This window comes from Mus pahari, chromosome 6 (assembly GCF_900095145.1).
Source record: "Mus pahari chromosome 6, PAHARI_EIJ_v1.1, whole genome shotgun sequence".
NCBI classification, from domain to species: domain Eukaryota; kingdom Metazoa; phylum Chordata; class Mammalia; order Rodentia; family Muridae; genus Mus; species Mus pahari.
Genome location: NC_034595.1, coordinates 76,691,814 through 76,708,604, shown reverse-complemented (window position 1 = coordinate 76,708,604; position 16,791 = coordinate 76,691,814). Strand labels below are relative to the sequence as shown.

General features: G+C 47.2%; 1 protein-coding gene across 2 annotated transcripts in view; it reads right to left on the bottom strand.

Moving 5' to 3' along the window:
- Grik3 (glutamate ionotropic receptor kainate type subunit 3) overlaps positions 1 to 16,791 on the bottom strand; it is a 212,684-nt gene that overhangs the window by 69,589 nt on the left and 126,304 nt on the right. For both annotated transcript variants that reach the window (XM_021199541.2, XM_021199540.2), the window contains exons 2-3: positions 10,721 to 10,897; positions 1,824 to 2,081 (exon numbers count right to left, since the gene is read on the bottom strand). In XM_021199541.2, coding sequence (XP_021055200.1) covers positions 1,824 to 2,081; positions 10,721 to 10,897 — 435 coding nt within the window. The remainder of the gene's footprint in view (positions 1 to 1,823; positions 2,082 to 10,720; positions 10,898 to 16,791) is intronic.

Here is a 16,791-nt window from a genome sequence, read left to right as displayed (position 1 = left end):
ATCATTCTGTCTGTGGGCTTCCATCCTGCTAATCTTGGCCCCTACTAGGAGGTAATCAAGAGCTAACACGAATCTGCAGGTAGCCAAGTGCTGGAGGGCTTTTTGCGGATGGATGCTCTACTTCTCCATACATTCAGGAGAGCCAGGCCAGATGGGTTAAAGTGACTCGCCAAGGTCACTGTCTCTCAAGAGACTGGGCTAAGAATTGTCTTGAGATTCAAGTCTTTGTGGGGGAAAAAAAAAAAAAAAGAATAGGCGCCGCCTCCGTGCTGGCTAACTGTCGTGGCCTTGGGCTCAGACAGACCTGCAGGATGGTGCAAGCTGTGATCCTAGCTGCTGCCAGTGGCCAGGGTCGGCTACCTTGCTGAATCTGTTGCCTTGTTTCTGATTCACTACCACATAGAGTCACTGAGAGATCTGCGATGGTGAGTGCTGGCACAGCTTGTGACTCGTGGTACGCTCCGCCATCTCTCCCATGCACGCATCCGGAGTTCAGCCTGCTCTGTCTCCAGCAAGTGAACCTCCCGAGGAGACGGAGGCTGAAGATGAAGGTGGAGGTCCTCCTCTCTCCCTTCCTCTCCCGACCCTCCCTGTGTTCACCCGGAATGCACAGTTAGCCAGGACAGTGGCTGCCAAGACAGTGGGTGACTGGGGATGTGTCACAGATCGCGAAGTTCAAAGGAAAGACCCAGAATGTTGGCTGAATCCCTTAGCGGCCATCTGTTCTAGGCCCACACCAAGGGGCCCAGAACTTGGGAAGTAAAGGGTAACACACAATACTAAAGAAGGTTCTGGAAGGTAAGTACCATGGTAGCTTTGGGTGGCTGGGCAGGACTGGGCTAAGCAGGCCCTGTGCAGAGGAATGCATGTTGATATGACTGCAGGTGGGCGGGGCATAAGTGCAAGACCGGTGCCTCTGTACCAGGGGGAGGGAAGGAGAAGGAGGGATGGGGGAGGGGAGAGGGAGGAGGGAGAGTAAAGGGGAGGGGGGAGGGAGTCCACCATAAGCTGAAACTCAGAGCCCAGGCCTTCCTTCCTTCTCACTGGAGGAGGAGACCCAAGCTTGGAGCCCATTTCTACAGGCCTGCCTCAGCTGCCTTAGCTGGGGTCAGCGGTCATGTCAATAGACAGGAAGCGGGTTTATAAGCACAGCTGTACCTGAGCAGGAGTGTCTAAGGGAAGGCCAAGAAGTGGGGGAGGGGAATGCTGCGTGCAGGTGTTGGCAGGATCAGTAGCTAACTATCCAGGTTTCTATATGCGTTCTTCCCTCTTTATTCCATAGCTTCCCCGTGAGGAGTTGAGGATACAGACTGGCAACCCAGCCAGTGGGCGGGAGAGGGGGGATTTACAGAAAGCACAGACACACTCGCACCAGGTCACTCTGCGAGCAAACTGAATGGGTGCAGAGAATACGGACAGGCCTCCTGTAGGTGGGAGGGTAGGGATGTGGGAGTGTGGGCGGGTGTTGTGTGGCCATGGAAGTGTGAGCCCAGGTCAGTGTTCGGCATGGCATGCGCCAAGCACAGGTCTCAGCACTGCTGCACAAGATGACATGACATAGGCATGCTAGGGAGGGGACAGTCAGGTGTGAGCCAGGCTGGGGTGGAATAAGGCATGCGTGAGGCTCCTGGTGGTGATGGGGTATATGAGAGACCCCAGGGGGCAAGCGTCGGTGTACCTGGCTGCTGTTGGTGTCTGGTGTGAGATGGGACCTTCTCCTAAGAGGCAGCGGTACTAGGCAAGCAGACAACACTAATCTTGGGGCTCTGCTCCCTCACCCTTCCCTCCTTCCCCACCCAGCCTTGACAGGTCTAGCTACCCACCTGTACTGTCATCGTAGACCACGGTGGCTGACCGCCACTTGAGGGACTGGACCAAGTCGAGGATGGCGTGGCTGAGAGAGGCATAGTCAGGATAGAGGTTCACGTAGAAGGTATCCTTGTTGTCCAGGGGGTGGTGCTTCCAGCGCAGTTGGATGTGGGGTACCTCCAAGGCGTTGCAGATGGACTGGACTGCATTGGTGCAGGAGCCCTGCGATGGCCCAAAGATGGCTACAACACCCAGCGCCAACTGGTCACAGGCTACAACAGAGGAGGGTGACACAGGGTCAGCGTGGCGCTATGTGCACTGGGAGTGGGCAGTGATTTTTGACATTCGCATGGGGAACAGAGCCAGAGGAACTTTAGGAGGGGGTGAGAACAACTCATGAAGTCTCAGTTTCCTCATCTGAGCAATGGGGTTGTAACAATCTCTCCTTCATCTGACACCAGGGAGGTAAGAAGAGACAATTATAAGACCAGTTGTGGAGCACACTGGCCCAGTAACCATGCTACTCAACCATGATGTCTTTGTAAGTGGTATCTCAGCTTCCAGACAAACAGGAAGCAAACATCTACTGACCACGACCTCCAGCTTCTGCCTTCTATACTGGCCTACTCCCTAAGATCTGATCTACTCCCTAGATCTGCCCTTTTCTTTCAGTGATATCATCTGGATAGTTTAGATGCCTCTTAGACCTCTGGTCTATCTTCATTTCCGTTGCTGTGATAAAAACATCCTAAAAGCAACTCAGGAGAGAAAAGGTTTATTTCAGCTCACGGTTCCAAGTTACAGGTCCATTGTAGTGGGAAATCACAGCAGAGGCTTCAAGTAGCCACTCGCATCACATCCTCAGTCAAGAGCTGAGAGAAATGAATACATTCATGTTCAGTTGCTTGCTTGCATTCAGTTCAATTTCTCTGCTCTTAGACAGTTTAGGAGCCTCTGCCTAGGGAGTGGTGCCACCCACAGTGGACTGTGTCTTCCCACATCTATTAACTTAACTGAAACAACAGATATACCCAGAAACCAAGCCGGCATAGGTGCCACACTACCATGCCCACCTGAATCAAGGCACTACTACCATTTTCCTGCCTTAGATGCCAGCCACTGACCCTGTCATCTCTCAGCATTTTAGCAGCCAGAATGAAACTTTCTGTGTCATAAGGGTCATGTCACTCCTATTTCCTCTATCAGCGTAAAAGCCAAAGTTCTTAGAGTGTTCCTAGAAGACCTACTTACTGCAACATTTCTTCACCCCTGTTCCTATGACCAGAGCTACTTCCCTTCTTCATCTCCCACTCTTGTCTGTCTCCCTCACTGCCTTATAGCCCCGCTGGCTTCCAGGACATTCCCCAAGCACAGTGAGAACACTCATTCATTCCCTCAGCTATCCATCTGACTCTCTCCTTTCCCCAGGTCTCTGCATCTGCAGGTCTTATTAAGGAAGCCATCACTGCCCAGTCTTTAATAGCAACTCAAATCCCCACACCTCTTAAGCACTATACCCCATGGAGACTTTGCTTTAAATATCCATAAAACAAGGCCTCCAAGAATAAATACTGAAGCATTAGGAAGGCTGGCACATGGTTAAACAAAGTCTTTTTCTCCTCCCATGAGTATGCAGCGGTCCCCATCCCATTTCTCTTCTTTTACATACATGCATGCGAAGCATGTGTGCAAGTGCACATGCACCCCTTCCCCAAATATTGATAATTTTTCTAAAGGATAGACACCCTTGCTAGGATGTTCAGACTGAAGACTTGACGGAATGACTTGTGTCTTTCCCCTGCACTGCTCCAGAAAAAAACAAAAAACAAAAAACAAAAACAAAAAACTTCCTCATGCGTCTCCACTTTGCCCTGACCTTGAAACAGGCCACCAAGGATGCAGCATATCTTCCATCCTTACAATGTACACCTTTTACAATGTTCCTATCCTGGACCAAGGGCTGAGCATCATATTTGGCTGTAACAGGGGACAGCAGACCAGACACAGAGTATATGATGCAGAAAACAGTGTTGAGATACTGATGTTGGACCATAGTGCCAGTGGGATAGGGATGCTGTGGCCCACAGTACCAGTAAATGAAGATGTTGCCATAGCAATAATGGAGATGATGCAACAGAGGCAGGGATGGAGGGGATAGCATGGACAGGGATGATGAGAATTGTGGTACTGCCATCTGTGGTGGTGAAAGATGATAGCAATGTCCATACTGGACCCCATTCTCCCAGTGGTGCAGCATCTAGACCTACGTGGGCTCATTCCCAATCTCCACTTCTTCTTTCTCCTTGTCCCATCTCTACATCTGTTTTCTAGTCCCTCCATGTTTCTTCCACCCTCTGAGGATCTTCCAGGATGGAAGGATTCTGCTATCAGCAAGGCCCAGGACAGGGGTTATCATGGCAGCAACAACAGCAGCTCTGCTTCCAGATGTTTCCAGGGCAGCAGCCAACCTCGTCCTGGCAGTCCTGTGCATACACTGCAGCAATTACATTATTTGTGGCTTCAATTTTGAATCCATTTTCTGGTCATTTTACAGTAACTTGATGGTTCACAGTTATTGTAGGAGTCCCCAGCCTGAATACATCCCCCCTTCCATGGCAATTGTAGTTATAGCTGAAATTATCCCAATCAATTTGTGTCTTAAAAGGAATTGAGCCACCCAGAGAATAAGTGCAGTCAGAGGAGTCTGGGGAGCGCTGGGTCGATTCCAGCCTGCTCTGGCCAGGCTTGGAAGGAAAACACAGTGCTTTCTGGGCTGCTGGCTCAGAGCCTGCTTGGCAGACTCTCTTCTTTTAATTTTCCACAAAACATTTCAAAATAAAGGCAATAGTGAAAGTTCCTTTTAATGGGGAAAAGGCCTCCTGGGCCTCAAGCAGGAGGAAGGACTAATTCAGCCGGAGCTGGTAAGTAGGAGGTGCCAGGTTTGGGGTTGCTGTCTCCTCTTGCCCCACGTGACTTAAGGTGGCTGGATCCGGCTCAGAGGGTGGGAGGGAACGGTGGTGGTAAATTCCATCTAGAAACAATTAATTATCACTGGATTCCTCAGAATTAGGCCTAAGTGCATCTTCTTGGAAGAGTCTTAAGGAAGCTCCTAAGGAATGCAGCCTGGAAAACCAAAGATCAAAACATGGACAGGCCAGAGGAGAGGGCAGCTCCTGGGGAAGAGGGGGAGGCTGTGTTCCGTGGGAGCTGGCCCAGCTGAAGAACTGTCAGGAGGATCAGACAGAGTTGCTTCCATCTGTGGAATGGGAAGGCTAACTGACAGGTCTGAAAAACTGAGAGTGTCATAGACTAAAGCACTCCCTGCCCACATCTGTGTGTGTGTGTGTGTGTGTGTGTGTGTGTGTGTGTGTGTGTGTGTGTGTGTGTGATGGAACCCAGAGCACACGCCAGACAAGCACTCTACCATGAGGCTCCACTCCTACGTGAGTCTGTTTCTTTATGGCTGATTAAAATTCCATTGTTTAATTATGTGCCCATCTGTCTGTCTCATGTAGATGGTCCCTTTGTCCATCTTTAGCTTTTTGTTTCTAACAGGAATCCGGCCAGTAGAGACATCCATCTGGCACAAGGCTTGGCAGATGTCTAGGCACATCCAAACATTGCTGTGTTGATGCTGAGTCCGTCCTACCAGCCGCGGGCACAAGAAACAAAACACAACAGTCACGTCTCACCAGACACAGAAAATCACTTAAGACAGATCAGAGAGCCAATCATGAGAGACATGAGCACAGAACTCCTAGAAGAAAACAAGGGAGACGGTCTTTAGGATAGACAGAGACCTCTCAACCGGAACACACAAAGAGAATTATTAATAAATCGGACTTTGCTTCTCATGAGATATAACTGCTATCAGAGTCTTAAAGACGGCCCCACATGTAATTAATATAATACATATATAAATGTATATATTCACACTGCCCCAAAATGACTCTTATCAGAAAATGCAAAGAACTCCTTTAAATAAACAAGGAAATGACAAACAGCTCAATTCTGAAAAGGTCACTGAAAGGTTCTATAAAAGAAAAGGAATATTCAAATGACTTATTCATCATTCAGATTAGCGGAGTGGAGCACGCTAGGCATTACGGGCAATGGGAGATGGAAGACAAATACCGCCAACTACCCCACCTGTTCTGGCTGATTTAGTTCTTCCTCCTACATTGAGACCCACGAGGCCTTTCCCCATTGAAAGGGGAATCGTCAGATAAATATAGGAGAAAGTCTCAATAACATAACCACTTTATAAATCAGCAGAGTGGCCGAAATCTTAAAAAGTCTAACTGACCTCCGTGCACATCCGCACAGAGGCAGAACACCTGCCAGCATGGTGCGCTGCTGTGGGAATGCAGATCTGTGCGACCACCTACGAAACTGTCTGGCTGCACACAGTGACCCCATGCATCAACTCCTAAAAACAAACTCAACAAACCTGGGTACCCACACCCTGGGAGAGAAACACAGGGCCGCTCACAGCAACACTGCATTAGTAACTCCCGAGTGGGAGCCACCCAAGGGCTCATGGAGAGTGAGGTGCGAATTTCAAAGTTTCCTCTGGTGGAACACTGACCAGAGCACAGGCTGGGGAGTGCTGCCGGAGCCAACCGTACAGAGGACTGTCGGGCACAGGGTGTGAGACCCAGTAAGGGATGCTCAAAATGTAAGATGCTGAGTGATTCTGACCCTGTGACCAGGCCAGGCCTAGTCAGTGCATGGCCACAGCAGAGAGTGGTGGCAGCCACACAGAGGTAGCATGAACTTGATGGACTTGCCTGGTCTCTGGCTTGATCTGGGTGCCAGGGATGCTGTCTTGAGCTGGCTTAGACAGGTTTGTTTCTTCTGAGTATTCCCTGGCCAAGCCAAGGTTGTATTCTGCTCTCCTGCATCATTCCTGGAAGTTCCTAGGCCTGGGCCCAGATTTCCAACCATGATAAAGATAAATGGAAGTCTTGCAGTAGCAGGGACCGGCCACCTCAGCCTTTCTCAGCCTGTGATCCCTAACTCGTGTCACACAGTAAATGCTCATTCGGGATGACTGAGTGCACAGACTGGTCATCCGTGCAAATCCCCCCTGCTTCCCAAGTCGCCCTGTCCTTACTGTTTCCAACTGTCCTTCAGAGCTCAGCTTAGACTTCCTCTTACTCCAGGAAGCCCTCCGACTAGTACCTCCTGCTATTGTAGCTCTTGGTCCTTTGACGAGACTTCCATACATCTTGGCTGTGACCCGTAGAGGGTGAAGTTTCGTCTCCCACTGAGATTATCAGGAGTGATTGAAAGTAAGTTCAGCACACTGGGAACTGGTTCAAACTTTTCTCTCATTTGTAGATCAGATCAAACCATTGGCAATGGCTTTGGGCATGCTAGGTGTAGGTACACAATAGGTGTGATGGTTAGTTTTGTCAACTTAACCTAAACTAGTGACATCTGGGAGGAGGGAATGACAAGTATGGAACTGCCCCCATCAGACGGGCCTGTTGTCTTGGTGGATGATATAAAGAGGGCCCAGCCCACTGTGGGTGGTGTCATTCCTGGAGGGTGGTCCTCTGTTATATAAGAAAGCACGCTGAGCTCAGAAAGAGAGGCAGTGACCATAGTCTCAGCGCCTGCCTCTGATCCCTGCCTTGGCTCTCCACCGAATTGGATTTGGTCAGTGTTTTATCATAGCAACATAAAGCAAACTGGGACGCTAGGTTATATAGTAGAGTAACAAAACATTAATAGAGCCCGTCTATAGAGTCTGGTGGAAGAGACAGAAACACACACACCCTCATGCACACACCTTAACACACACTCACAAAGCATAACTAGTCAGGCGGCGTAGCCTCTGGGCTGCCTGAACCGATGAGGACCTCTGATGTGACGCCGGCCTTCGCCGGGCCCTAAAGTTTCCGTGAACAGATCTGATCCTATGTAGTCATCTGCACATGGCAGGAAGACGGAGCCTCTGCTTCCTGGTGCTGGTGGCAGGGCATGCTGGGAACAAGCAAAAGGACTAGCACAGAGAGGTGGGGCTCCAGACTAAACTGGGGTAAAAGAAGGCTCATGAATGTCAACCCTAGGAGGTCAACACCTTGGAGGCCTCTGACCATAGGTATGCATGTGCGTGCGTGCGTGCGTGCGTGTGTGTGTGTGTGGGGGGGCACAACAGTGAAAGTCCTTGTGGGATTCAGGCCCTGCCCTGATGGCCTAGTGGGTGGAAAAGATGAGCCAAGTGTACCCAGAGCCAAATCCCACTTTTTAGAGTGTCACACACAATCCTAAGCTTTGAACAGAGCCACTGCTTCACATCGTAGGGAACTGAGGCATTTTTTTTTTTCCAACATAGCTGAGGTAGCCTTTGCAGGGAAACCAGTTTGGGCAGCCTAAACAGCCCCACTCTGCAGACTTCCTGCGCTCAAAAGCTAACCAGAGTGTGGCTTTGGAAAACAGAGCCACGAGCAGGTAACATCGTGGCCTCTCTGCCCCTGGCAGCCCAGGAGATTAAATGAAGAGAAATCGGAAACTCTTCAGAGAGATGGGTGAGACTCAGCCGGCAGAACAGACGTGGATGACGCTAGCCCTAAACTTAGTTTACAGGGGTCCGAGACAACGTTTTACTTAGGTTCTTGTAGTTCATCAATTCATTCAGCAATCACTTTACTGAGTCCCTGTCCCTTCAGGTGCCCCAGGAATAGATGAAATATCCAAAGAGGGTGTCCCCTTCAAGAGTGCGATGGAGAAGAGAAAGTGCATTAAAACACAGCGATTTAACTAAAAATTGTGATATGAGCTTTGATGGGCTATGATATCATATTTCGGAAAAGATGACCTAGTCATTTTGGAAATGAGATTCCTTAGGCTTGAGATCTTTAAATGGTTACATGGAAATCGAAGGTTCTACGGAAGCTATTTCCAGTTATCTCAGCCTTTAAGTTGAATTTGAATTAAATATATATGTAAAAATATAGTTCAGATATGCAGTCTCCCTCAGGATCTGCAGGGAATTGGTTCCAGGACCCCCTGCAGATAGCAGGCTGGCAGATGCTGGGTCCCTGGCGCAGAGGGGCTTGGTATTTGCATATATCTTCCATACTCTGTGCCTTATGCTTTATAGTCTCAAGATGCCTCTTCCCACAATGCAATGCAAATGCTATGTAAATAGGTGCTGTGCTTATTGTTTAGGGAAAATAACACAGAAAAGTCTATATATGTTTAGTACAGAAGTAACTGGGCTTTCCTCTCTTTCTTCTTTTCTTTCTTTTCTTTCTTCTTCCCCTGAGTATTTTTGGACCCTGGTTGTAGAATCCACGAGCCTGGCAGACTCCCTGTGTGTATGAAAATATGAGTAGGTGTGTGTACAGGATCTGTCTTTTAAAAGACACTAAAATGGGGCTGGAGAGATGGCTCAGCAATTAAGAGTCCTGGATGTTCCAGCCCAGGAGCCTGGCTTAGTTCCCAGCACTCTCACAATCAAACCCGCTTTCCAGGGGGGAAGTCTGACGCCCTCTTGTGGCTTCTGCAGGCACTGCATGCATGTGGTGCCCAAACCCACAGGTAGGTAAACACTTATACAAAAAAAAAAAAAAAAAAAAAAAAAAAAAAATCATTTAAAAAAGCTAGCAACAAGCCAGGCAGTGGTAGTTCACCTGTTTAATCCCAGCACTTAGGAGGCAGAGACAGGTGGATCTGTGGGTTTGAGGCCAGCCTGGGCTACATGGTGAATTCTAGGACAGCCAGGGTTACACAGATAATTCCTGTCTTGGAAAAGAAAAAGACAAAAAACAAAACAAAACAACAACAAAAAAATAGTAACAAAAAACCCATTGTGCACTTGGGTGTTCTGTGTAGCACACTGAAAACTGGCTGTTCACCTGGGTACTGAGAAGTCAGTTACTGTTGTGTATGTTTGAAGACCCGTGGGCAGTAGAATTTCCCTCTTTTAAATATGTCTGCTAATTAGCAAAGATATGGGGGAATGTCTGGTTTTAGTCTTTATTTTTTTAAGGGTTCAGGTGAGGGACAACTTTGACTAGACTCACCACCACTTACTGTTATGAGTCAGGACTTTCTAGTGACTCTGTAGACATCACAAAATTCACACTTATATGAACACAGGGCCCGGTGTCAGACTTCAGGGCTTCTCTGTAGGTTCTGGTGTCAAGTTGCCACGGGCACTGAGCAGCAGGTTGGGCTTATAAAGTCTTTTTACGGCAGTCAGATGATGTGCTTGGGGGCTAATACGGTATCTGCTTTATATGTATGCCACCTATTGCTCCTCGAGTTGGATGCCAATGAAAGATACAATAAGACCCGTAGCAAGGTGACTATGGTTAATATGATACGTCGCATGCATATTTTGAAATAGCTGAAAGAGAAGGTTTTCAGTGTTCTTACCCGAAAGAAATGATAAATGCTAAAGATAAATGCTAGATGTGGTGAGTGGGTGAGATCCTCCGATCTGAGCGATCCACAAGTCACACACGTATCCACATAGCACATCCTATAGCATACATAGTTATAATATTTGTCCATTGATAAGGCTAATAGAAAAGAAAGATCAAGTTTGAAAATGTTCCCTTTGGTTCAAAGATCTTGGAAAGCTTGGCTGACCTCCACTCAGGCAATGTTGGCCCCTCTCTCCCTTTCCTCAGGTTCCAGCCACCTTTCGTAGTCTCCCGGCCAGCATCTCCCTGTGTAGCTCAGGCTGACCTTGTATTTGCTATATAGCCCAGGGTGGCCTGGAGCTCACGACCTTCCGTCGGCTTCCCTACTGCTGTCATTACAGGCTGCAGCACCATGCCTGGCTAGCCTGGGACTTCCTCACAGACCCCACCCCTACTCCTGGGGGCTTAGTACAAGTGGGAAAGGCCCCCCTCCGGCCCCCATGCCACACAGTGAAGATCTGCTCACTTACCCTTCTTGGTGGCCTCAAAACTGTCATGGAAGTGAATCCTCTGAATGTCGTAAGTCAGGGTCGTGTTGGGCAGCAGAGTCCTGTTTCTGTTGATGATGTTGGCAGAAAATCGAAAGGCGTGCTCTTCAGCGTTCATGACCTGGGCGTTGGGACCGTCCGCATACTCGAAGATTCCTCCTGTGAGAGAGGACAGAGTTGTGTGTGGGAGGAGGGACGGGGAGGGAGCATGGATGCTTGGCTCAGGTTTTACAGACAAGGTCCTCTCACCCCAGTGTTCAATAAGATCCTAGGTCATTTCCATGTTCCAAAAGTATACATTTTACCCAACTAGCAAATTCCTGCTAACAAAATCTGACAGGCCCAAATAAGATTACCAACTTAATACTGCTATGAAAATGCTTAATAGAGTTTTGGCAAGTAGAACCTACCAGAATATTACAAGGCTAACATACCATGACCACATAGTTTTATTTCAGGAATGCAAGACCAGCTTAATATAAAGGAAATCCATGAATCCCATTCCACCACATCAATAGTTCAAAGGAGACGAAAATATGATTCACTTGCAAAATTCAAGAAGATGTCTGATGAAAGTCAGCGCCTACTGCTGTAAAAAATGTCTAATAAGACTTTGGCGGGAAAGACACTCCCTTCAAGCAATGTTAGCTCATATCAGCCTTAATATCACACTAACTAATACCTAAAACACTAAAGGCCTTCTTGTCAAAGGAAAAATTAAAAAAAAAAAAAAGTGTTGGTAAAGACTCACACTGCACACCACTAACCAGAAAAAAATGAAATGGAAAGTGAACAGAGAGACTTGGCTCTGGCAAAGGTGGAAGTTACTATTTGCACATGATATAAATGTTAGTGTACTGTGAGCATGCTCATTCCCATGCTGTGTCTCAGCTCCCTCCTTCTCTTTCCCAACTGCCCCCGCTCCCTTCCATGATTTGTTTCTTTCTGCATGCTATCTTGCACAGGTCTTGCACAGGAGGTCATGACTGCGGGATGTTCATGATGGCCACGCCACAGCCACCAGTCAGTATGTCACAACCCTCCTCCCTATCCTCTGGCCCTTACTGTCTTCCTACCTCCTCTTCGGCAACACTGGGCTGAAGGAGCCGCCTTGTAAGGACCGAAAACTCAGCAGACACTTATTTTCAGTACTTTGGCCGATGATGAATCTCTGCTCAGACCACTGCATAGAGTCCTTGGAGGATTTTCTGACCAAGGGTGTAATTTGTGGGTATAAGCAGGAAAAATGTAGAGGGCAGCTTAACTGCATGGGCATCTATCACCCTTAAGGCCTGTGAGAGCCCTAGCTGTCCGTTTTTTGAGCTGGGTTTATAGCACCACTCATATATTCATTCCATGGAGCAGGCCTCAGATCCAATCAGGGATTGGTGGGTTGCCCCGGAGCATCAGTGCTACTACCGCACCAGTGGGAGCAATGGGCACGCAATAAATAAATAAATACATAAATAAGTAAATAGATAAATAAATAATCCCCAACCACAAAGAGAGGCAAGAAGCTGTTACAGAGAGTTAAACAGCGAGTCAGCACTTTTTTGTTTGTTTTGTTTGAGTCAGGGTTTCTCTGTGTAGCCCTGGCGGTCCTGGAACTCACACTGTAGACCAGGCTGGCTCTGACCTCACAGACATCCACCTCCCTCTGCCTCCCAAGTGCTGGGATTCCAGGTGTGTGCCAGCACCACCCGGCTAGTGAGTGCCTCTTTTCTATCAGTGAGAACTCATGGGAAAACTTAATAGCAAAAGGGTTGTCAACATCAGTCTGAACATCAAACAACAAATTATAACGCAAGTGTAAGCACGCAATCCCAATAGCTTACAAACGAGGAAAACAAAGAAAACACCTTCAGCGGGAGAGATAAACTTCCGGAGGCAGTGGTCCCTGACTTTGATCCCAGGCCTCAGGAGGCAGAGGCAGGAGGACCATTGTGAGTTTCAGACGTGCCAGGGGTCCAATAGTAAGAGCCTGGTTGGGGGTGGGGGTGGGGTCAGTGAAACAAACCGAGAGACAGAGAGTCAGACACAGAGCCCTGACGCTATTGTTTCTTTGGAAAGTAAAGTTTTGTGTCTCAGTCTTCTCCCAGGTCATTTTTCAATTTACTTCAACTCCAATCAGGACCACTGAAAGACGTCTCTCTTGTACTTGGAAAAATGACTCTTAAACGTGAAGGCTGAATGTTAGATAATGACTGAAAAAATGTCTTTACAGGAATGATGAAAGGTGACTTGTATTATTATCAGATTTTAAAATATATCATTAAGCCAAAATAATTAAATGTGTTGTAATAGCGTCTGAAGACACGGTGGATCAAGAGAATGAGATAAAAAGCCTTAGAAAGAGCTCGGGCAGAGACAAGTATCTAAAACATGAATGAGAAAGATGTTTCCCAGCAGAAAAAGAATGAATTATTCATTAATTGTGTCCTGACAATTATTCTATTATTTGGGGATTTCAGATTTTTTTTTCTTTCTGGTACAAAAAGACTGAAGTTAGGATTTCATACATGATCGGCAACTGCTCTACCACTGAGCTGCATGTCTAGTTCTCTAGATTCCAACATTAACAAACTCTAGATGAATTAAAGGTAGGAGAAAGGTGGAAAAGAACACTATAAAACTGTCAAAAAATAGAAACTATGGGCGAAGAGATTATAATGTTGGGGTGGAAGAAGTCTGCCTAAAGACTGGAAGTGACATTAGATGCCCTGCACCCACATCACTATGGACAATCTTGAACGGTTAAGAAGCTAGCAGTAGGCAGCAGCATAAAAGTTAATGTTAGACAGACACCCCATGTAAGCAGGTGCAGGCGTTAAGTATGGGAACCCCATTAAGGAAAAAATGCTATCAGAGGATAGCGATAGGTGTCACCTTTCCTCCTAATTAAATAAACTCTTCCTGCTGAAATCAACGAGATGCCGGTGTAGCTCATCTGATGGGCAAAGGGAGAAGGCAGAGGAAAACACACGAGCACCTGCTTCTTTGTTGGCAGACGGGGAAATGGCACACCCTGCTTTTCCTAATGGCCATGTATGGAGAACATCTAAAATTACTCAACCAGGGGGACGGTAAGTCACGCATACCCGTGGGACTGTAAAACTGTAAAACTGTAACGATCTGATGCCGCATCAGAGAAACTTCTCTTTGTAACAGATGGAGACCGGTACAGGAAACTCCAACCAATCAAAATGCAGAGCTGTGGAGCTCAGTCACAGTGGAGACAACCTCAGCACAACTCCTGTCCCTAAAGCTCAGGAATCACTGCAGAAGAAGAGGCAGAAAGAACCAGAGGTCCAGGAGGTTGTGTCTCTGAGAAATGTCAGAGGAGCTAGATCCAAGAAGGCTCATAGACATGGCTGCCTAAACGAGACCCGAACAAGCTTGCTACCTTGTCAGGCATGCTAACATGGAAGAAGGAAATCTCTCCAGGCTCTACCCTGGACAAGAAGCACAGGCAACTAAGGAGCACGGAGAGCAGGAGACATGGTCTTCCTCAGAGAAGGATACACAGATTGGCTATCCAATACCAAGCGGTCAGCCCTGAAAACATATGTGTGTGTGTTTCACATATATAATATATATTATGTAATATATAGTATACATATAATATATAATATTATATGTATATTTTATGTATGCATATACAATATACATACTACAGGGACTGAGCGGGTTGTATTTCTATATTTAGGAATATAGATGTGTGAAGTGTTCATGAGTGTGTTCATGTGTGTGTGTAATACTTAAAAGAAAAGAGATCATGAATTGGAGAAAGAGCAAAGAAAGCGCACGGGAGGTGTGGTGGGAGGAAGGAGAAGGGGGAGGTGATGGAATTTTATTATAATTCTCCAAAATAATTTTTTAAAGTTTTTTTTTTTGTTTGTTTGAGACAGGGTTTCTCTGTATAGCCTTGGCTGTCCTGGAACTTACTTTGTAACCCAGGATGGCCTCGAACTCAGAGATCCCCCTGCCTCCGGAGTGTTGGAATTTAAGGCATGTATCACCATGTGCAGCTATTTTCAAAAGCCGTAGAGATGTGGAAATGTCCATGATGTCTCTGCTGCTGCAGTTCCGAGAAAATGCAGGAAGGGAAGAAGAGTGGAACAGGATCGGGTGAGCGTGAGCCATTTGGGCAAGGGGAACCGTTGCTTATTTAATACTGTCATGTGTTTATAGACAAGCCTTTATTCTTTCAGTAATGAGCTTTTTTGAGATATTGTTGGTGTTCCACAAAATTGGCCTGTTTTGGGTATATGGTGGTTTTGAGTGAGAAGTCAGGCGAGCAGACCACAGCTTAATTTCAGAATTTCTCTACTATCCCATAATACCCCCTGTGGCCATTTCACTGTTGGCACCAGTAGCCCCAGGAAACCACTAATTTGCCTTTTGTCTCCAAATATTTTTCTCCCTGAACATTTCATGCAAATGGAATCACACAGTGGGTGTTCCTCTGGGCCTGGCTCCTTGTGCTCAGTGTGTCTGGGTTTATCAATATGTAGCATGCATCAATATAACTATCATTACTGAGTGTAGATGCATCACATTTCGTTTATCCATCTGCTAGCTGATGGGTATTTGGATTGTTTTCATTATTTGGGAAAACTAAAAGAAAAAAAATGTGGCTTCCAGGTTTCTGGTCTGCCATATGAAAACCTTGGGAAAAAAAAAACTCATCACACCGTCTAATGACAACTTTTCTTGATTCTGTAAGCATGAAGCCCCAAAGCAACCATCTTCTCCAAAACTGGCCAGAGACCAGAGTATCATAGTATATTGAAGCCTTAATGGGAAACACAGGCTTACGTGCTTGAACACTTGGNCCCCAGTTGGGGGCGCTGTTGTGGGAAGCTGTGAAATCTTATGGATATAGGAACTAGCTATCAGATGTGGTAGCATAGAGATAGGACCAGATGGTTATAGTTGGCCCCAATTCCAACCTGAGGTCTTAGCTTACAGGTTCCTGATCTGACCCAGAGATATAACAAGCGATCTACCAGCTCCTGCCTCCACAGATGGAGTCCCAGATGCTGAACCCCACCCCCCACACCATGAAAATGTAAGACAAAAATAAAGCCTCCCTTCACTACATTGTTCTGTTGGGAATCTTATTCCATCTATGAGGAGAGTCTGGAGAAGTGGAGAGAGAGACCTGGGAGCAAAACCCATCATGAGATCCAGTAGGAAAACACAAATTGCAATTGACAAGTTGTTGGAGAGTCACAGTAGATAAGCCCAAGGGAAAAAAAAACCTTCAGTGAGCACCATTTACCAGGTACCCACGTTTCTGGGTTCCACCCCCTGAGCTCTTCCAGGTTCTGATAATGAATCCTGGGGTGGAGAAATTCCCCTGTGTATTCAATAGTGAAAGGCAAGAGGAATGAATGTAAAATACGCCAAAGATCTTTCCTCTTCCTTCTGCCTCAAGGGGAATGAGTTGGCTTTGCCTAAACTGCTGGAGCTTGAGGAGACCCTCATGAACCTGAGGGGAGGGAGATCCAGACTCTCATGCTCCACCTGGGGGGTGGGGGTGGGAAAGAGAGATACATGGGAGGCGTCACCGGTCCTGGAGGAAAAGCTTAGGCTCACTAGATGACTCATCCTGGGCCTGGGAAAGTGGTTCACAGTGGGAGGACTAGAACTCAGATCTGCAGCACCCATGTCAAAACCAGGACGGAACGGTGGCTCTCCTGTAGTTCCGGCTCTGAGGAGGCAGAGGCAGGAGATTCCTGGAATAAGCTGGCTAGCCAGAGCCAGAGGATCTGCCTTGGTGAACGTGATGATGAGTAGTCGGTGGTCAGTTTCAGGTCTCTACATGTGTGTGCATACGTGTGCAAGCACGCCTGAAGGGCACACACCTGCACATGTGCACGCATACATACACACAGAGAAAACAAAATAAAAACCAAAAACATCAAAGAGGGGAAGGAAAGAAGGGAGGAATGAGAGGGAGAGGGGACATGGAGAGGGAGAGGGAGAGGGAGAGGGAGAGGGAGAGAGAGAGAGAGAGAGAGAGAGAGAGAGAGAGAGAGAGAGAGAGA